The 21,498-nt window shown below is 53.2% G+C and overlaps 2 protein-coding genes across 6 annotated transcripts in view; one reads left to right on the top strand and one right to left on the bottom strand.

Annotated features, from left to right (window-relative positions):
* The window catches only part of MAST1 (microtubule associated serine/threonine kinase 1), a 31,205-nt gene extending 21,154 nt beyond the window's left edge, over positions 1–10,051 (bottom strand). For 2 of the 4 annotated variants that reach the window (XM_059389128.1, XM_059389131.1), the window contains exons 1-4: positions 5,662–5,829; positions 3,972–4,060; positions 3,396–3,471; positions 1,474–1,552 (exon numbers count right to left, since the gene is read on the bottom strand). In XM_059389128.1, the coding sequence (XP_059245111.1) occupies positions 1,474–1,552; positions 3,396–3,471; positions 3,972–4,060; positions 5,662–5,744 (327 nt within the window). In that variant the 5' untranslated portion in view covers positions 5,745–5,829. Of the gene's footprint in view, positions 1–1,473; positions 1,553–3,395; positions 3,472–3,971; positions 4,061–5,661; positions 5,830–5,997; positions 6,030–9,881 lie in introns of those variants that run through there. The other 2 variants (XM_059389129.1, XM_059389130.1) reach the window with 2 other exon arrangements.
* RTBDN (retbindin) lies at positions 7,728–17,068 on the top strand. 2 transcript variants are annotated; one of them, XM_059389132.1, is made up of 6 exons: positions 7,728–8,096; positions 14,240–14,414; positions 15,366–15,432; positions 15,547–15,657; positions 16,119–16,215; positions 16,762–17,068. In XM_059389132.1, exons 2-6 carry the CDS (start codon positions 14,246–14,248, stop codon positions 16,987–16,989), a joined length of 672 nt encoding a protein of 223 aa, XP_059245115.1. In that variant the 5' UTR covers positions 7,728–8,096; positions 14,240–14,245; the 3' UTR covers positions 16,990–17,068. The 2 variants fall into 2 exon arrangements, with proteins under 2 accessions (XP_059245115.1, XP_059245116.1); XM_059389133.1 differs by lacking the exon at positions 7,728–8,096 and having other exon boundaries at positions 14,237–14,414.
* Positions 17,069–21,498: the final 4,430 nt, after the last annotated feature.

The following is a 21,498-nucleotide window of genomic DNA, read 5'->3' as shown; positions in this document are numbered from 1 at the left end:
GCCCTATCTTGTTTCTTCTTGCTACATTTATCTTCTGACTTACTATATCTTTATTACTAATTTTTATTGCTATCTGCTTGAGGCAAGGATCTTGGTTCTGCTTGGGCCCTAATCAGGGCCTGGCATACACAACAGACCCACAGATATCAGTGGAGAAAACAAGGATAGCTATTCAATTCTACAGGCAGAAGGATCTTTTGAAATATTACATTACTGGGGTACCTGGCTGGCTCAGTGTATTAAAGCCTCTGCCTTTGGCTCAGGTCATGATCCCAGAGTCCTGGGATCGAGCCCCGCACCAGACTCTCTGCTCAGCAGGAAGCCTGCTTCCTCCTCCTCTCTCTCTGCCTACTTGTGATCTCTGTCTGTCAAATAAATAAATCAAATAAAAAAAAAAAGAAATATTACATTACTCATTCCCCATCCCATCAGTTATCTACTAAAATAATTTCTTCAATGCACATAACCTATAATCTACAGAACCACAATCTCAAACAGCTCAGGCTGAAATTTTAGTATAATTTAATATACAGCAAAAAAGCCTTTGTATGGTTTCCCACCACATTAAGAATAAGATCCACTTCTTGGCCCTCACTGAGAAGCCCCAGTACGACCAAGGGCACTCGCTGCCTGCCTCACCCCAGTTCCTCCACTTCCAACCCTGAGCACCAGCCACTCAGAGCTATTTTCAGCTTTCCAAAGGCAACAAGTTGTCTGTTGCCTCCGGGACTTAGCACATGCTGTTCCCTCATCCCCTTCCTGAAATACACTTCCTTTCCTTCTCCCACCTGCCAAATGCCTGCTGATCTTTTGTCTTGGCTTCAATTCCACCCCTTTCAGGAAGTCTTCCTTGACCTCCCCCGCAGCTAAATCAAGTCCCCTCCCCCCCTGCCACACTACTATCACCTCGCCTGGTATTACTCCCAAAACAGCTCCAACCACCCCATGTTGAGATGACTTCTTACTGATCTGTCTCCACTCGTGAGGCCCTCGACAGTCCATGGATCCTGGCCCAGCTTCTAGAGCCCACCCACCATATGACAGTGACATGTCTGCTGAACATCATACCAATAGATGGATGAGTGAACCAGAGACACAGGTAAAAAAAAGGGGCAGGTGGAGAGAGAGAGACTTAGAGTAGCACGGTGCAGAGCAAATGTGTTCTAGGTGAAGGCTGTGCCGACCTTGGTCAGCTGAGCCCCTTGGGCAAGCAGCCCAACACATGAGCCTGAATATCTTTATCTGTAAAATAAGTCGGTGATGAGTAGGACCCCCAAGAAGATATGTTGAGGGTGGAGAGCAGGGCTTTCAAGGGGACCTGTAACTTGCCAATAGATGGATGGGTGACACCTTGGAAAACAAGAGAAGCCCCAAACTCTCCTTAAGGTCAGCCCGACTACTGGCCTGGGTGTGGGCCTCTAGGCTGGAGGGCTCCCTGGCAGCTCCCACCCACTCGCCCACCTGCCAACTCACCGAGACGGTGGAGCTGGGTGTGTTGGTGCCATAGCCAGACGAAGGAAGCGAAGCCAGAGACCAACGACGTCCGTCCGCCCTGGAACCCAGCCGAGATGCTCAGAGGCTCCGAGGCCCCACTGGTCCCCCCACTCCTCAGGATGTGGTAGAAGCCACTGGCCACCACCGGGGTAGGGAATGGGAGGGGATATATCTGTGCTCCGTCTGAGATTTCCAAAGGGCCTCAGAGCCAAGGGGGTAAAAAGGAAGTCTTCCAGGCAGGTACCGGGGAATCTCAACAGTTACCCCCCATGAGAAAGCACTCAGAGTGAGACCACTTGAGTCTTCTCAGAGAAGAAAGGCCCCTCCCTCAAACACACACACACACACACACCATCACTCTCATGGCCACAGGTACCAGTGTTACTGCGACGAGGGCGGTCAGGTTCACACACTGACAGTCACACACACTCACACAGGACTCCTCAACACACACACTCACACACACTCACTGACCCATATATGGACCCAAATACCACACTTTCCCACATTTACTCCCCCCACGCAGGCAAAATCAGATACACACTCACACCCAAACACATGTACTTAGAGACCCAGTACTCACACTCTGACACAAAGACACGCCACTCCCTCACGCCCATTCTACACTTCCGTGTTCGCACAGACGCATTCAAGAACCCTCACGCACTCAGTCACACATTCGAACTCCCACACAGCCACACATTCATTCACACGCCCACCAGATTGCACACTCACAGGGAGACATTCATGGAAGGGCACGCTCCCTCACATATTCACACACGTTTAACAAAGTACAGATAAACCCTCACACCCATGTCCACATCCATGTTCACCGACGCACACCCCCATGGACACATGTGTAGGCACACGCTGCCTCACATTTGCACAGTCTCACAAATTCATACTCACACATCCACATGGGCACACGGATTGCACATCACGGGGACACGCACTCCCGAGCGCGAGACTCGTCCCTTATTCCTCCCTCCAGGGAGTGCCCTCCCACCCAGCCCAGGCAACTGCATCAGCCCCAATCTTAGAGCCATTTTCTGGTTCCCTATTGCCCTCAGCTGGATCCCACAGCCAAGGGGGTCTTCCCCCACCCACCCCAGGGAGCTATCCTCTGTCCCCCACAGTCCTGTGTGAGTCCCACACGACAGCCTTCACCAGCCTTTGCGGTGACCCAGGTTTTCTGGAGTGCCACCCCAACTCAACCCCAAAGACAGAGACGGGGAGTCATTCACCTCTTATGCTCAATTCCCAGATCACAGCACGTGTTCAGACAACGTTTTTAGAATGAATAAAGTTCAAAGAAAACGAGAGCCGCCCAAACATCCTGGTGACTCCCAGAAGTTTCTCCAAAACACATTGGATGAATCTTTCTGCTTCCCCCAATTTCGCCAAAAGCCCGAGGAAATTCATTAGCGACACTCCAGAAACCCTCAAAGACCCCAGTTAGGAAAACCCAAGATTCCTCCTCTTCGGCCCTCGAGAAATTGCCCCAGGTGCCCTTCCTCTTGTTGGAGACCGAGTCCCTCGGTGGGCATCATGCAGGCTGCGCTTGCGCACCTCATCTCCGCTCCCTGTCCTGTTGCTATGGTAACGCTCGGCCTGGAACTAGAGGCTAGGGAGACTGAGACCCTGGGCTCAGAGCGCAGGCGCTTTCTCTCCACTGCAAAGGAAGTCCCACTCCTCCTCTGATTCCGGATGGGCGGTTGGCCCCGCCTTCTCATAGGCCCCGCCCCTACGGCCAGGCGCTTTTTCCCGCTGGGACGTGGGGGCACTCTGCGGGTCCCTCGGGCCCTGGCTCAGGTGCAATTACGCGGGGAACAGATGGTGGCCCAGACGATGGGTCGGGAGGATCTGGCCAGGGTTCTAGGGCCCTGGGGAGAGGGACTCACCTTCGGGAGGAGGCAAACGAGAAGTGGGCGGGGGTGTTGGGGGAGAAGTTGCGGGGGCTGTCCAGGGGACTGCTACCTGTGGCGGAAAGAGGGGGATCTTAAGGCTTGGTGTGGGAGACAATCCCACCAGGCCTTCCAATCCTCAAAGAGGGTTGCCAACAATAGCTCCTCCCCTCTTTAGTCTAGTCACACCTTACATGAGTGGATCACGCCCCCTTAGCTGTGGTCCTGCCTCTCTAAGCTGTTTTGGTTACCAAGTCAGCCCAGTCCGGTTCCGTCTTCATCTGAGATGGCCTCGGTCCTCGGGCATGGTTCCTCCCTTCAGCCCCATCCCTTTTTCAATCTAGCCCCGTTTGGGCCTCTGCCCACCAATGCCGGTTCCTCAGCCGACTGACCAAGGCCACACAAAGATGGTCCCGCCCTTTGCCCAATCCGGGTCCTCCTCTGTCCAGACTGGGCCCAGTCCTGCGGCATGGACACACCCATTGCCTGTGCCCCCTCCCCTCCCCTGTGGCCACGCCCCTAACCGGTGGCCACACCCCCTCTGGTCTGGTCCACACCCACCACCTGTCTCACCCAGGTGTCCAGGCAGTGGGGAGTGGGGTCGCGGCAGCGTGGGCGAAGTGCTGGTCAGGATGAGGCTTTTCCGGTTACTGGTGCGGCAGCTGCAGAGATGGCGAGGCAAGGGGACCGGGCCAGAGCACAGCCCAGTGAGTTTGTGAACCCCACCTTCCCATCTCAGATCCCCACCTGTGTCCTATCTGTGGGTGCTTGGAGGTGCCTCCAGAAGATGGCTCAGAGGACATGCTAGAGATCCCAGCATGTATGACCATGTGGGCACAGTGTCAGTCATGGAATAACAGACATGTTGCCCATGCGACACCATTAGAGATCCCGAGTGCCTGTGTGAGACTCTTTGGGGCTGCACATGACGTTCTCTGTAGGTATCCACATGTGGTACGGAGGGTGTGAGCTCAGCACTGGGTTGAATTTATCTCATAAGATACAACCTGTACCTTCGTGCGTCTGTGTGACACAGTGTGTAATGCCACTTGTCCGTGGCTAGATGTGCCATCGTGGGCTGTACCCCATACGAGCATGATTTTTGCTACATGTGTCTACGGCTTTGTTCGGCATTCTAAGTCTATGTGATATCCTGTCCTTGTGTATGTGACATTCACCACGTGTAACCACGTATGGCATCTATTGTGTCCGAGTTTCATACCTTGTGATACTGGGCATGTTTGAACCTGCCACCATGTGTGGCATTCCCTAAATTAGTCTCCCATGAGATAACGTGCGACACTGTGTCTTTCTATCTCTGCAAGATTCCCTGTGCCATGTATTCTGCATTCGTGTAATACCGCATGTGACATGCTTAGGTGATATGATGTGCTGTGACATTGTTAGGTGCATGGATGTCTTTGCCATACATATGTCTGTGTGCATCTTGGATGCCCAAATCGTGCATGTGTGTGTGTATGTGTGTGTGTGTGTATGTATCACCACGCATGTGACATGTTTCTGGATGTACACAGCACTGTACCTGTGGGCTTATTCGTCTGTGTGTGACACTGGTGGTCCCCCTGTGTGTCTGGGCATGACTCAGACCTATGGCCACTGCATGCGTGATGGCTCCAGGGTGTATCTGGGCCACTGGGGCTGTAGTGTGTGTATGTGTGTGACATCATGTCCTACGTGACGCTGTGTGTCACTATTTTCCTTATGAAGCTGTATTCTTGGTGGGGGTAGTTTGTGCTTTGATAAAGCCCCCCCTTCCCCTCTGCCCCTCAGGGTCCCAGCTTCTGAAGACGGAGCCCCCAGACCCTCCACTTCCCTCACCCTCCCCACCACAGTGACGGAGCATATTAGCGAGGCCAGGAACACGCGGCATGGGGGGCGGGGGGGGAAGCCAGGCTGCGGCTATTGTTCCGAGGGTGCCAATTCCCCCACCCTCCCCTTCTTTCCCTACCCCCACTGGGTTGCCGGAGCCCGCAGCGCCAGTAGACAAAGGCGCCGCAACCCCCCACCCGGCACAGCCTCCTCCCCCCCCCACCCCGCGGCCGTCCTCTCCGGCATACAGGCCCCCCAGTCTCGGCCCACACAGTCCCCAATTCAGCCCCCTCCCCCGTAGGAAGGAGCAGCACGGGCACCTCTGGCGCTGCTGGACCGGGTGCAGCATCCCGGGCCCCGCCCTGCGGCAGCGGCCAGAGGGACGGCTTTGGTGGGGAGGGCCGGGTCAAGGTCTGAGGGATGGGGGTTCTACCTCTTGGTGCGGCGGAACATACTGCCGCCAGGGAAGGAGGGCATCGAGAAATTGGAAAGCGCGGTCCAGAGAGAGTCAGACATGACCCGGCGGCGGCGACATGGTGGCAGGTGCGGCAGTGGCGGCGGCAGCGCGGGGAGCGAGCGCGCGGGGCGGAGGCTGGAGCCGCAGCGAGTAGGGGAGGGCGGGGGAAGGGAGGGCCGTGCCACTGCCGCCCGCCGGAAGGGGGCGCTCCTGTGCACCAGTGGGCCAGGCCCCGCCCGCGCGCGCCCCTGGCGCCCCCACCCGGGCTCGCGAAGGGACCGCCAGCCCTGTGCATCTTTCCCCAAGGCTCACCTGCTGCTTTTCCGGGGCAGAGGCAAATCCTTCTAGAAGGCAAAGGGGCAAAAGAATGAGGTCAGCGAGGACCAGCAGCTGCTGTCTGCAAACCCTGTCACCCCCTGGAGGAGCAAATGTTGGGTGGGACGAGCCCCTCATCAGCAGCCTCACCTGCACCCTTCCTTATCCCCGGAAAGCAGGGCTCTTTGGAGGAGAAGGTGCCAGAGTGATTTCTCTCCCGACCCCAGAGACCAGCCTGTACAAAGCCCCAAACAGGACTCCTGAGTTGACATCTCAATGTGCATTTGTGCAAAGGAAACAAGAGCCTATTTGAAAATATTTCTTGAACGCCTCTTGTATGCCAGGCCCTGTCCTAGGCACTGTGGACACAGCAGCGAATGAGAGAAAAATTCCTGTCTTTTCGGGACTGCCATTTAGAGAAGGGAAGCATACAATACACAAGACTAATATAGACGTGAACAAGCTAAGTTTAAGTATTCATAAGTATCATGAATAAAACTAACATGATGTGAGGGTTAAATGCAAGGAGAAGGACAAGATGGTCAGAGGGTTGCTCTGGGGAAATGACCTTTAAGACAGTTGTTGAAAAAAAATAAATGCCAGCCATGGAAGGATTTGTGGAAAGAGCATTCCAGATAAAGGGAACTGCAAAGGTCCCAAGGGAGACAGGAATTAACTTGGCATGCTCAAGCATGAAAGGCTGAATGAATGAATGACTCCACACCCCACCCCTAGGGTTCTATCCCACTCCCAGCCAGATTCAGTGTTGAAGGTGATGTAGTTAGGATGGCTCAAAAATAAAACTGGAAATGGGAATTAGATGATGGCCAAGAGGTCTTTTTGATCTGGTGTGATGATAATAATTGCTAAATATTAACATTTTTTTAAAAGATTCTACCCATTTATTTGACAGAGATCACAAGCAGGCAGAGAAGTGGGGGGGTGGAGGGGGTGGTCAGGCTACCCGCCAAGCAGAGAGCCTGATGCAGGGCTCAATCCCAGGACCCAGGGATCATGACCTGAGCCGAAGACAGAGGCTCAATCCACTGAGCCACCCAGGCGCCCCGCTAAATATTAACAGTATGTGTCCACACCAGAGGAAGGTTGTGTTCTGTTTGTCAAGCACTCAGGAAGCCACTACAGGGATCAGAAGTTATGGAATTCGGTGCCCTTTCCCAGGAGAGCAGTGGGAAAAGGGAGTGTTACCTTCCAGTCTGTTTTCTGTCCACAGGTGAAAGTGAATAAAGGAGGTTGGGTGGAGCCACAGAAGGAAAGATTCTAGTGAGGGTTTCAAAGCATTTTGGTGGGCACTCCAACATGGGTAAAATAAGGGACATTCTAGATCCTTTCTAGGATCTCTGACAGCAGAAAGCCCTGGGTTCAAATCCCTGCTTTGCCTCTTATAACCTTGGCAAATGACCTCCCAACAGTCCATTTCTCCTAGAGGATTCTGTGAACTGATTCAGGTGCCTGGCACCTTATCATGATGCCTGGTACACAGTAAGCACTCAATAAATATTAGGTCATAGGAACAGGAGTTATTGTGAATGGACATGCTCCATGAAAGAGGATGGGCCAAAGGGACCTCCCACTCCCATGTACAGAGGATACACATACGGTTGGAGTCAAAGAGAACGCTGTCCAGTTGGGCAGCCCTGCCTTCCTGAGCCACGGATGACCAAAAATCCATTCCAGGTTTTCCCTCTGTTTTTGCAGGATCAGTTTGAATGAGCCTCGGCTGGCCGGCTGGGCGGGACGACCGCAATGGCCCAAGCGAAATCTAGACCTGGATTTTCCGGCCACGGAGCCCAGGATTCCAGATCCGGGTACACTCAGCCTTCGAGGGTGAGCTCTGAGGTTCCTTTAAACACCTCCCGGAGAAGTCCTGGAACCTAGCTCCATTTGCTAGCGCCCCTAAACATCCTAGAGTCTAAGAAAAGGGCAAACTGGAGCTGTAGAGGATTTGGATCCTCAGCGTCAGAGTAAAGAGACGCCACCTCCATCACGAGCTGCAGAGCCGCTCAGCCAAGCGGATTCTGCTTCTCCCTGGGATTGATGGACGGCTCTGTGGACAGGGCTTTCGAACTCAGGATGCTGTAAGTATATACGATCCCACCTGCACACAGTTGGGGGCCCTCGGGCGCTCCGCAGTTGTGGAACAGCTCCTAAAGGGTTGCATCAGTGTGTGAGGATGTATCCAAGGCAGTGAAGTGGTTAACCCTGCCAGAGGGGAAGGGGTAGGGGCAGGACTGCGGAGGGTAGCCTGGCCCAGAGGATGCCTCAGGAAGGAAGGGTGGGGGAGTGGGCGGATCCCGGGCTGGGGGCGGAGCCTTGAGGAAGAGATGGAAGGCCCGCGTGGCGCTGAGCCAATGGGAGTCGGCGCCGGCCTGGAGGGCGGGAACACACCCCCTTTCAGGCCCCGCCCCTTTCCGCCCTTTTCCAGGGGACCCGACCGCGCGGACCCAGACTGGCTGCTTCAGCACCTGCTTTGGCTTTGCCGCTGCTCCTTCCCTTTTGTCAGAACCTCTTCTCCCACTAAGATGTCAGAACCTCTTCTCCCCAGCACTAAGATGAGGTGGGAATCCTGAGGAGATTTCGAGAGCCCAAGGCTCTTAGATGGAGACATCTGGCTGAAAGCAAATTAGTTTCCCAACCCAGCTCTGGCTCCCGCATCATGCAGACTACCTGGGAAGTCCTTCCTATCATCTGACTCAGATTTTTCCTGCTGCAATGACCGATCAGTTAACCTTGGTCTCCAACCTCAGGGATAGTGTGGGTTAGAGGAATCCTGAAATGGACATAGCCCTGGGGGAGGGTTTGAATCTTCCCCTTTTTTTTCAAGCGCCAGGCTAGGTATGTAGCTTGAGTCTGGGGCCACCTAGGCTTTATCTAAACTCTTCCAGATTATTTAGCGTGGGTCTGAGCTCCAAGAAGCCTCACAAGGACCAGACCCCAGGCAGGCCTTGGGATGAAGCTTTGATCAGTTTCCTTGCTGGGGTCAATTTAAGAGCAACATCGAACCTTCCTATTAACCCTTAGAAGCGCACGAGGAAGATAGTAGAGGAGGACCCTTTTCAGCCTGAGTCCCCACCCAACTTGAAGGTGGCAGTTCCAGCGGCCTGGATTTCCCCACACTCCACAATCCTCAGTGTCCCACTCTGTGCAGTGGACTCACTCCCGCGCCTGCGCAGCCTAGAGACCAGTATCTTCTAAGGCTGCAAGGAGCTAAAAATCGCTCCCGCCCACCCACAAGCTGGGCTGGACTTGAGGATCTCGAGGCGGGCGGGTGGGGGGGGCGGATGGGTAGTGAAAGGAGGGGGAATGAAGAGTGAGGAGGGAGGCTGTCTAGGGTGTCTGTCCAATTAGGGCAGTAGGAAGAATCCTGGTGGCCGGGCTGATGCATGGAGGTCGCAGGGGTTCCCCACGCCTCAGAAAGGGGTTCCTAGGGTAGTAAGGGGAGACGCTGCAGCATAAACATGTTTACGGCCTCTGCAGCGCCGGTGGCCCCGAGGGGCGCGAGCCCTGGGGCAATAACTTTGCTCTGCGGCCCCTCACCCCTAGCCTGGCTTTGCGCCAGGGCGATGACTTCGGTCCCAGCCCCCTCCGGAGGAGGAGGACCAGGTGCCCCTCAGGGCTATCCTCGAGGGGGAGCGCTAGGCTGCACCCCTCCGTCAGCTCCCTGGATCCCCGGGCGGCGCCTGAGGGGCGGGGTCGCCAGCGCGGCGGGACGCGCGGCTACCGTGTTCCCCTCTGGTAGCATCCCGAGGCCGTGGGAGGGGGCGGCCGGGCCGGCCCGGGCGCAAGTTCTCCCGCCCCCTGCCAGGCCCCGCCTCAGGGCGCCGACCCCTTCCCCACCACCCGGGACCCGGGCCGCCACGTACCTGCAGCCTCCGGCGGCGGATCAGGCCCGAATCGTCCATGGCGGCGGCGGCTTCGGCCCCGGGGAGGGAGGAGGGAGGTGGCGGCAGCGGCGGCGGCGGGAGGAGGGAAGAGGGAGGGAGTGAGAAGCCGCGGGGACCGCGGCGGCGGCGGCGGCGGCGGCGACGGGGGGGGGGGGGTGGTGAGGGGTGGCGGGGGCGGAGCAAAGTGGGGCGGACCCGGCGCCGTCACTGCGTCTGGGCGCCCGAGCCTGGCCTCGGCCAAGGCTGCCCGCGCGGCGGGGTGGGAGGGGGCAAGCGAGGGAGGAGCTTTCCTATGTCCCCAAGGGAGTCAAGCTACGGAGATACCCCTATAAGTAGAGCCACCCCAGGGGAGAGACATGCCCATGGGTAGACCTCCAACCCAAGAAACACCCAAGGGAGACATTCTCACTAAAATTATTCCTTATGCGGATACCAACCCCTCCCCGCAGCGACCCCCTCAGGGAGACACATTCCCACGGGTTGATAGTCTCCACCGGAGGTCCTCTTCAATCAGAAACTCCCCCCTCACCCTGAAAATCATTCCTAAGGCAGATGGTCTCTGAGAGGTAGCGCTTCCTCTCAAAGCCCCCTGCCGCCCCCAAGAAGAGACACTTCCGCAGAGAAAAATCCCCACGGGTGACATTTTCCTTGGAGAGCCTGGTAAAGATACCCCCAAAGAAAGACCCCCACATATTCTCTGTGGGAAATTGTTCCCACCCACGAGACCCTCACATCCTGAGGAGATACATTCTTACAGAGTGACATTTGCATTGAGGACACCCATCCTCAAGGGAGTTGTTCCCACAGACAAACATTTTGCCTGCATATACCGCTCCCCCTTCCCAATCAGAGCCTTCTCGGGGAACGTAGCAGCCCCTCTAACGACCCCCTCCCTCACCGTCAGGATTAAGTAGTCAGGTCAGGCTGGGCTGTATTTATAGGACCGATTAGTGGTAGTTTGGGAGGGGGGGCAGCTGACGCGATTTTCACACACACACACAACCCCGCAGTGTTCCTATAGCTGAGACCAAGCCGACCATGCTTCCCAGAGTTGGTATGGAAAGCATCGGTGACCTCCCCACTCTAGGCATTAGGGGACAGGGTGGGGAGGGGGCGACCGGAAAGCCCTGGAGGGCGCGGTCACTGGGCGGGAGCGACCCCTGCCGGCCAATGAGTGCGACGACAAGGTCTGGGTCCAGGTGTTCCCCAGACATTTGTTTCCTCATCTCTGAGCCTTTGCCTGAGTTATCTCAGTGTTTCTCTCTGTCTCTGTTTGTCGGCACGTTTGTTTGCCATCCCGCTAAGTCTGTTCTTCGCACTTCTCTGTCAAAGTCCCAGACTCCGCTCTTGTCGCCCCTTCTAAAGCAAGCTGTCTCGGGAGCTCTCCGTGGTGCTGATCTCACGCGCTCCTGTCCGCGGTGCTGAATTCCGAGGGCAGGTTTGGGGGCTGAGGTCGGGGGAGGGGATGGGTTGGCAGGAGGCACAGTCCAAAGACTGGAAAGATATGACACACGAGCACCCTGGAATACCCAAAATGGACTAGGGGAAGGCTAGATCCATTAGGTCTTTGTTGCTGATGCCTATAGGACATCACTGTGTGGGTACCCCTGGAGGGGCCAGGAGATAGGGCCTTCTGATTCGTTAATTTACTCAACAAGTACTGAGCACCTACTGTGTACAAAGTAGTGTTTTGAGATCTAGGAGTTCCTCAGTGAAAGAGACAAAACAAAAATTCTGCATTAGCCTGAAAAGGGAGAGAGAATTGTGGTAGTGGTCATTGCTCACAAAAACACATATGCACACACTACAAGCACAGGTACACACACACACACTGCAAAAATACACACAAACACGAACATACCAACACATGCTCAGGAAACAGACTCACATACACATAGTCACACACTGCAAATATGTACTCCTCAAAAATACACAAACATACACATTCTCAGCAAACACAGACTCACACACAAACACACATACACGTTTCCAAATATGCACTTAGCAAACTCAGACACACTGAATCGTATGCAAACACAAAAACACAGAATACAGACAAATAATCAGCAAACACAGGCACACAAAAACACATATACACATAAACTCATGCTCTGCAAAGACACACACATGCAAGCACCTACTGAGAAAACAGACATACACACACTCAGCAAATGCAGACACACACAAGTAACATGTACACTCAACAGACACAAGCACACACACATAATACAAAAACCAAGAGAAGCTCAGCTACACACAAACTCTCATCCAACACACAGACACAGTATCCTATCCTCACAACACATGGACACACATATACTCACATATACACTACAGGACTGCTCTTCTCGCCAGGGTCTCCCACTAGAATGTAAGTTCTCGGAATGTGAATTTTTTAGAAGATTTTATTTGAGCATCTGGGTGGTTCCGTTGGTTAAACAACTGCCTTCCACTCAGGTCATGATCCCAAAGTCTTGGGATTGAGTCCTGCATCAGGCTCCCAGCTCCACCAGGAGTCTGTTTCTCCTTCTGATCTTCTCCCCTCTCATGTTCTCTCTCTCATATAAATAAATAAAATCTTTTTTAAAAAATTAAGGGGTGCATGGGTGGCTCAGTGGGTTAAAACCTCTGCCTTTGGCTCAGGTCATGATCCCAGCATCCTGGGATCGAGCCCAGCGCTGGGCTCTCTGCTCAGCGGGGAGCCTGCTTCCCTTCCTCTCTCTGCCTGCCTCTCTGCCTACTTGTGATCTCTATCTGTCAAATAAATAAAGTCTTTTTAAAAAGATTTTTAAAAAGATTTTATTTATTTATTTGTCAGAGAGAGAGTGAGTGCACACAAGTGAGGAGTGGCAGGCAGAGGGAGAAGCAGGATCCCTGCTGAGCAAGGAGCCTTATGCAGGACTTGATCCCAGAACCCTGGCATCATGATCTGAGCCAAAAACAGATGCTTAACTGACTGAACCACCCAGGCATCCCAAGGTTGAGGTTTTCATTTTTTGATCACTACTGCATACCCTGAACCTGACACAAAATAGGTGCTCCATAAACATTGTTGAATGAATGGATGAATTGAGAAAATGTTTGCAAAAAACCCACATTCACAGAAACTGCAGAGGAACACACACACACACACACGTTTCAGATACAGACACACCCTCTCCACACAGGTCAACACCCCCTTGTTCACTAATGGACACCATTCATGGTCAACAGCATTTATCCACTGACTCATCCACAATATTCTCACAGGATGGCCATCCTGACCCTACATACCCCCCTCACATTTATTATATCTTACCCAATTGGACACACTTGGCTTGGAACACATAAAGACTTCCTCACCCAGATTTTGAATACACACACACACACACACACACATATACAACTAGTCAACGAAGAGACACACATACTATACCCTCACACAACAAACATACACTCTCTCCACACACACAGCCATACAAACACACTTTCATCCAACACACATACACATAGAGTTTAAGCCATCATCTCAACATAAAGGTCAATGCAAAGATATATACAACGCAGTCCCAGGTCCCCTGGCCTTTGGTCAGTTGGAGCAGGGGGTGGAGCAATGGGAAACTCCTCCTCTGCATCAAACCACACCCCTTTGGCCACCGCTCTTTCCTGCACTTGACCCTGCCGTGTCTCAGCAGCGCCCTAGGCACCCGTCCAGTTAACAGGTGAGGGGTGGCCAGAGGGGACAGAGGAGGGGAGGGAGTTGTCTTGTCTCCACAGACCCTCAGCTTCCCCTACCGTACAGCTTTAGTACCCCAGCGGCAAAACTAGAGTCCTGCCACGGTCAAGCTTGGCTCCGAAGGACCAGCCCTGGTGGCAGCCCCTAAGCCGATTGTGGGCCGAGAGAAGGTGACCATGAGAGGGGCCAGCACGGATCAAGAGGGAGGGAGGAGACTGGGCAGAAGAGAGAGAGAGGAATTACTGAACAGAAGAGAGAGAGAGAAAAATCTGGGGAGTCCCCTTAGTTCTGAAGACAGAGGGGATCACCTAAGGGCCAACAGGGTGGAAGACCCTGCTGGGTGTGAGGGGGAGGGGCACCACGGTCCAACTAGAGGAGGGGACCCTTGGGCTTAAAGGGAGGGGACATGAGTCTGATGGGTGAGAAGGGACTCCTGGATCAGAGGCAGGACTTGATGATCCCCTGGGATTTGAAGGTTCTTGATCATTGCCTCCCCATCAACTGCTCATTCTCTGCTCTCCCTGGCACTGTCTCCTGGGTTGGCATCAGGAGGGTACAACCCTGAGCTCCCGGATACAGTCAGCCAAACCTTACCCCATACCCCAGCTGATTCTTGTCTCAGGTGGACATGGCCTGCAGGGGCCACACTCGACCCAAGGGCCTGACCTGGGCCCTAGGACTGACCCTGGCTTGGATCCTGCTGGGAGCCTGTGGAGGAAGCCGCCCACTCCCAGCTATGTCCCGGAGACACCACAGGCTGGCAGCCGATCTTGGCACAAGCCAGCTGCACCTTGCAGGTGAGCACTCCAGACCCTGCCTAACCGCCAACACCTAAGAAATCCCATTTCACCATAGCAATACCAGAATCTCCTTATGAGAGGGGCTTGGGGTGACACATGTGTGGGGGAAGATGGGGAGTCAGGGCTTGTGCTAAAGAATAGTAGTTAAAGGGGCACCTGGATGGTGCAGTCAGTTAAGCTTCTGCCTTCAGCTCAGGTCATGATCCCAGGGTCCTGCTTCTCCCTCTCCCTCTGCCTGCCATTCCCCTTGTTTGTGCTCTCTCTCTGTATGTCAAATAAATAAACAAAATCTTAAAAAAAAAAAAAAAGAATGGTAGTGGGGCACCTGTGTAGCTCAGTCCTTAAGTGTCTGCCTTCGGCTCAGGTCATGATTCCAGCATCCTGGGATCTAGCCCCTCATCGGGCTCCCTGCTCAGCGGGGAGCCTGTTTCTCCTTCTCCAGCTTCCTCCTGCTTGTGTTCCCTCTCTCGATACCTCCCTCTGTCATAAACAAATAAAAATCTAAAAAAAAAAAAGGAATGTTCGTTAAAGTGCACAGATTCTAGAGTCAGATTTCCTGGATTCAAATCCCAAACCCAGGTCTACCACTTCATAACTGGTTGATTCTGAGCAAGTCACTTACCTCTCTGGGCTTCTTGTAGACCCTTAAAAAGGGGGCTGGGGGGGGGGGGGGATAGACCTATCTCATAGGGGTATTGTAAAGCAGTATATGTAAGTATATGAAAACATACCATTAATTAAGCTGATTATGATAAACTATTATTATTATTCGAAATTGCTTTTGTGTCCCAAGAGAAGTGTCTTTATTTAAGTTTAATGTATGGGCGGCACTGACGTAACTGGGGTTATGTTCAGGGGACCCCCATGCCTTGCTTCCCCAATCCTGAGGATACAAGATCCTAACTCACAGGAGTCCCCTTCTCCATGCTTCTATTGTCCTGTTGTCAGAGATGGACACATCAGAGCCACTGGACCCTGGGATGGCCCCAGAACGCTGTGGGGACCCGAGCCCCGGGTGAGTACGGTACTCGCCAGTCTTTCCTTGTGTTCATTGCTCCAGTTAACACTGCCAGGGACTACCGCCCCTGCGCATCCTGACCCAAATGATCCTATCTTTCCCGATGTTCAGGTGCGAATCCTTTCTGGGACATCTCCAAGTTGCCCTCCACAGTCACTTCCGCCTGCTGTTACTGGGAGCACGCCATGCACAGCCGCTCTGTTCCGAGCTCTGCGATGTCTGGTATGGGAGGCGGGGCGCGAGGGGCGTGTCCTATGGTTTGGGCGGGACCAAAGGCCGGTTGGGCAGTTTGCTCCGCCTAGTGTTTGAAGGGGTGTGGCCTGCCTCCCACTAGACCACGGTCTAAATTGGAGGCCTAGTGTTTAGAGGCCAGGTGGAAAGGGGCGGGGCCTGTAAAGGACCTGGCTTTTGAGGTTGGCGGTACGTAGGCGAGACCTTTCAGAGACCTGGGCTTTTAAGGGGCGGGGCCTCCTGATAGGAAAGAGACGCTAAGAAGGTGGGGAATGCAAGGGGCTGGCCGAAGTCTGTCGGGATGAGGTCAGCTGTGCCAGGGCCCGTGGAGAATGTAGGGCAGGGTGATCTGGGGGCGGGACATACACGAAGCGAAGACTTGGAGGGCTGGAAACCCGCTAGGACACGACTGCGGAGACTTTACCCACTTTCTCTCTACACACCATCCACAGGTTTGCCACATGTGAAAGCGATATTATTTGCGGCCCGACTTGGCTCCCGATCCTAGAAAAGAGGGGCTGTGAGCCTGGCTGCCCTACCTATGAGCAGGTGAGCTTGAGATAGAGGTGCGGGAGAGAGACCTCCACTTACTATGTTCTATCTTAAGCCGCCTAGGCCCCAGGGTCCTCACTGACACTCCCAAGGCCCCTGCTCCCACCCTTCCCCCGTCCGCACCACAACCTCCATAATGGGATAAGTCTGTAAGCTCTGGATTTGGCCGCCCCAAGGGGCCGTCTCTGCTCTAGGCCCATCCACAATTCCCCCTGAAAGACCCAGAAGCTCAGATCACCTTCCCTAAGGCCTCAGCCTTAATCTGGCCCTCCCCGACCCCAACCATGGGACCCAGTAAAAATAACTCGCCCTCTCAGGACTCGGTTCCTGTTATGGCCCCGCCCCCACACTCTCCGTAGGACCCAAAGCCGGTACTTGCCCACCCCTAGACCGCACCTCTACACTGGCCCCTACTTGCAAAGTCCGGGATTTTCCTTTTCCAAGGCCATGCCCCTCAGCCCTCCCTCCGCTCAGCCCGAAGGCCACGCCCCCAGAGAACCTGGACTCCGCCCACTCGGACCCTAAGTCCACCCCCTCCCCCAGACCTTCGCTGACGGGGCGGAACTTTGCCGCTCGGTTCTGGGCTACGCGATGCCGGTGGCAGCTCCTGGCGCCGGTCACTGCATCAACATTTCCACCTCGGTACTGCCGGGTTCCAGACAGGAAGGGAAGGCCCGAGAAATCACCTTCCTGCGTTCCCGCCGCTCACGCACCTGGATCCTGGATGCCGCGGGCAGCGGGAGTGGCAGTGGAAGCGGCAGCGGCCCCTAGGGGGCGCCGGGCCTTGGATGGGAGATGGGAGTCCCTTTCCCCGACCCGGCACCTCAAGATACCCAAAGCTCCACCTCTCTCCTGCTCTGCCTTCTAGTTTCGAGTCCTGTCTCTCCTTCCTGGAGTCCCAGAGACTCGCCCTTCTCCAGGTGACTAGACCAAAGAATCCAATTCTAGCTCATCTTCCCCTCTCCTCCCTGAATAAAGTCTTCAACTAGAGCATTGTGATGTGGCTGCTTCTTGGGGAACTAGGTGGCAAAATAGCAGGCAGAAAGTGATCGGTGTCTAACCTCAGATTCTCAGGTCCCACAGTTAGCAAGTGATACACACCAGCATGTAAATGACAGCCTGTATTCTGAGCACTTTCACAACTCGGAATATCCAGGTGTCAGAAATGGAGAGGGGTCCAAAAGAGGGGCTGACAAGGGTAAGAGTTATGCTCCCCACTGTGTGCCATCAGGCCCGTGAGGAAGCTCCTTGACTTGTATAGACCTCAAGACAGACTCCATGGCCCTCCCCTCTGATAAGCCGACCCAGCAGTTGCTGGCATGATCTCCCCATCATTATTTCTTCCTCCCTTTTCTTCCAAATTCCAGTTCCCCACGTAAGACAAAGAACTTGACTCAGATTTCAAATTTGGGATGTAAGTGCTACTCCTGATCCTGCTCTTATCCAAAAGCCTTAGGACAGCCCATTTCCTCACCAGGGAAACAGGGGCAAGGTGCCTTTTAGTTCTATTCAATAGAATAATATTGATGGGTGGCTCCTGTACCCAGACACAGAATGGATCAGGTCCATTCTCTGTCCTCAGGCAAGGTGGAAATGCGTAAGAGAAGAGCCTCACTGGGAGAATAGCAGAGAGGCTTCTTTCAACTGCAAGAGACAAACTCAGTTCAAAGCACCTTTAGCCATCAGTGAGAAGTTTCAGGAATGGCTATATCTAGGTCCTTAAATGATGTTAGGAATCTACTTGTATCTCTCTCTCTCTTTTTAAAAGATTTTATTTATTTATTTGACAGACAGAGATCACAAGTAGGCAGAGAGGAAGGCAGGATGAAAAAGGGGGAAGCAGGCTTCCCGCTGAGCAGAGAGCCCGATGTGGGGCTCAATCCCAGAACCTTGAGATCATGACCTGAGTCAAAGGCAGAGGCTTAAGCCACTGGGCCACTCAGGCACCCCTTTATCTTTCTCTTGACTATACTTCTGGGCAGGATCTCCTCGCAACAGCAAAGATGGGACCAGCAACTACATGATTCCGTGGTTAAAATAGGCCTATTTCTCTGTAAAGCCAGCAACATTTCCAGTGCTGGCACTCAGTGACCCTGCCTCAGCATGAGCTCATCACCAAACCAATCACTGTCCCCAGAGGAATGCTGTGCTCTCGCTGGCCTGATGTGGGTTATGGGCTTGTGCCTGAAGGCCCAAAGTAGGGTCAGTTCCATCTGAACTGCATGGACTTAGGATGGTGGAGAGCTGCTCCCAAAGGAAAATCAGGTGCTGGGACCCGAAGGGAAAGAAGTGCTGGGGAGGGAATCAAGATATATGGGCCAGAGAGAGGTGGCTATGACCTGACTCTGGAGTAGGTCCACCTGGGTTCACATCCCAGTTCTACCAGTTACTCATGCCACAACTTTGTGAATGTTCCCCAGTCACTCTGTTTCTTTATCAAATGGGGAGAATCATTCCTTTCCTAGGGTTGTTAGGATTAAATTAATTAAATTAAAATTAATTAAATGAGCGAATGCAAATTGTTCTGGTTATACATTGCTGTGTAGCAACTCCAAACTTAGTGGTAGAAAACAACAATCATTCTTTCTGTTTTTTTTTTTTTTAAAGATTTTATTTATTTATTTGACAGAGATCACAAGGAGGCAGAGAGGCAGGCAAAGACAGAAGGGGAAGCAGAGAGAGAGGCAGGCAGAGAGAGAGGGGGAGGCTTATCTACTTTCTTCCTTGAATGCTTATCCTTGTCACAATAATAGGAGTATATAGCAGCAAGAGTGATAACAGATGATGTCTACATTTATTGAGTATTAATTATGTGCCAGGCGCTTCCTAAATATTTTATGTGACCTCCCTCCCATGAGGAGGTGGAGTCTAGATGCTTCCCCTTAAATACAAGCCGGCTCTAGTGACACATCAGCAAACAGAGAGGGCAGACGATGCTGGTTTCCAAGGCTAGGGAGTCAGAGAGGAGACTGCTTCAACCAGACTTGGAACTCTTGTCCTTGGAGCCCAGATGCCATACTGTGCAGAAGCCCAAGCCACAGGGACAGGCAACGTGTAGCAATTCTGGTCAGTAGCCCCAGCTGAGGTTCAAGGCAAGAGTCAGTGTCAACCACTGATGTGCGAATGAAGACGCCTTTAAGTGGATTCCTAGACCCAGCCAGCATTTAGGTGAACCAGAACCATCCTCAGAACTCAGAAAGAGGGGCACCTGGGTGGCTCAGTGGGTTAAACCTTGGCCTTCGGTTCGGGTCATGATCTCAGGGTCCTGGATCAAGCCCCAAATCAGGCTCTCTGCTCAGCGGGGAGCCTACTTCTCCTTCTCACTCTGACGCTCTCTCGTTCTCTGGCAAAATAAAATCTTTCAAAAAAAAAAAAATCACATTTGCAAATTACATCTTTAGGTTGCTGACTAGCTTCTGCTTATGGCCAGCTGTGAAGAAAGGGGGAGAGTTGATCTTGTTCTGGTAAATTCCATCAGCAGTCAGAAGAGCCTATAAATTCAAGATAAACTGTAATTATAACAATTTGGGAGGGGAAAAAATGGAAATCTAAAACTGAAAGCCCAAATGTGTGAAAGCATACATTTACAAATTTACAGCACGGAAAAGGACAGGGCAGAATTATTAATGGACTCTGGATGGGTAAACATTTTGCAACTGAAGTGATAATCAGAGGCTGTGGCTTGAATAGAAGGATCCCCTCAGGTGGGAAAACAGGGAGGCCACAGTTCCCCCCCCCTCAAGGTCTGCCTTCACTATCCCCACCCTCAGGCGAGCTCTCTTCCCCCTCCTGCTCTGTTCCACCCCTCACCCTTCAGATCTCCGCCATTCAGCTCCTCGGGCTTTGGAAGTCAGGGCTGCCATCCCCACCATGCACTCAAGGTCCCCTGGACCTCGGTGCATACTCAGAGACCTTTTGTAGCTGGGTCAGTGCTGGCTTCCTGGTGACCAGCACGGGACCTCCATGGAGTGGAGAGGGAACCAGTTATAGGGCTGAATTGTATCCCACTTCCCAAATTCATGTCCTAACCCCAGTCCCTCAGAATGTGATTATATTTGGATAGAGTCTTTAAAGAGTAATTAAAGTAAACTCACGTCATACCGATGGGCCATAATCCAATTACTGGAGTCCTTAAAAGAAGGGATTAGGGGCACCGTAGGAGATTCAGTTGGTTAAGCCTCTGCCTTCAGCTCAGGTCATGATCTCAGGGTCCTGGGATCGAGCCCCATGTTGGGCTCCAGCCCTATGTTGGGCTCCCTACTCAGCGGGGAACCTGCTTCTCCCACTCCCTGTGCCCCTCCCCACCACTCATGCTCTCTCTCTCTCAAATAAAGAAGTAGGAGGAGAAAGAGAAGTGGACACAGACATGTACAAAGGAAAGATCTTGTGAAACACAGTTGGAGAAGATGGCCATCTACAAACCAAGGGAAGAGGCCTCAGAAGGAATCAACCCTGAGATGCCTCGGTTAAGTATCTGCCTTCAGCTCAGGTCATGATCCTGGGGTCCTGGGATCAAGCTCCATATTGGGCTCCTTGCTCAGCAGGGAGTCTGCTTCTCCCCTTCCCTCCTGTTCGTGCTCTCCTTGCTACGTCTCAAATAATTTTTTTTTTTTAGATTTTATTTATTTATTTATTTGACAGAGGGATATCACAAGTGGGCAGAGAGGCAGGCAGAGAGAGAGAGGAGGAAGCAGGCTCCCTGCTGAGCAGAGAACCTGATGCGGGACTCGATCCCAGGACCCTGGGATCATGACCTAAGCCGAAGTCAGGGGCTTAACCCACTGAGCCACCCAGGAGCCCAATAAATAATCTTAAAAAAAAAAAAAAATGAGGGAATGAAGTGGTGGCGGTGGGGGGGCTACTGGGTCTCTTCCACCTCCAGGTACCAGTCCTTTTTTTTTTTTTTTTTTAAGATTATTTACTTGTCAGAGAGATAGAGAACACAAGCAGGGGGAGCTGCAGGCAGAGGAAGAAGCAGGCTCCCCACTGAGCCAGGAGCCGAATTCAGGACTGGATCCCAGGTACCTGGGATCATGACCTGAGCCAAAGGCAGAAGTTTAACCGATTGAGCCACCCAGGCATCCCTCCTAGATACCAGTTCTTAACTGGTTCTTTTTACCCCAGATATTCCATTCCCCCTAACAGGGATGCTTTGGGCATAGATATGTCCTACTTTCAGCCAGGAAGTGACAGGGCAGCTGTTTGGAGGTGAGGCCTTTGGAGGTTGAGATGTGATGTCTGGAACTGTGGCAGCCATAGTAGGCCCATGAGAGGCAAAAA

The sequence above is a fragment of the Mustela nigripes genome, chromosome 2 (genome assembly GCF_022355385.1).
Source record: "Mustela nigripes isolate SB6536 chromosome 2, MUSNIG.SB6536, whole genome shotgun sequence".
Classification (NCBI taxonomy): Eukaryota; Metazoa; Chordata; class Mammalia; order Carnivora; family Mustelidae; genus Mustela; species Mustela nigripes.
Note: the sequence above shows the minus strand (reverse complement) of the source record. Positions and strands in the feature narration are given on the sequence as shown.

Excerpts from the sequence above, each read along its gene's own strand:
- RTBDN (XM_059389132.1), top strand. The coding sequence starts at position 14,246 with ATGGCCTGCAGGGGCCACACTCGACCCAAGGGCCTGACCTGGGCCCTA. Across the intron at positions 14,415-15,365 it reads AAGCCAGCTGCACCTTGCAG|AGATGGACACATCAGAGCCA; the intron begins GTGAGCACTCCA and ends TCCTGTTGTCAG. Across the intron at positions 16,216-16,761 it reads GCTGCCCTACCTATGAGCAG|ACCTTCGCTGACGGGGCGGA; the intron begins GTGAGCTTGAGA and ends CCCCTCCCCCAG.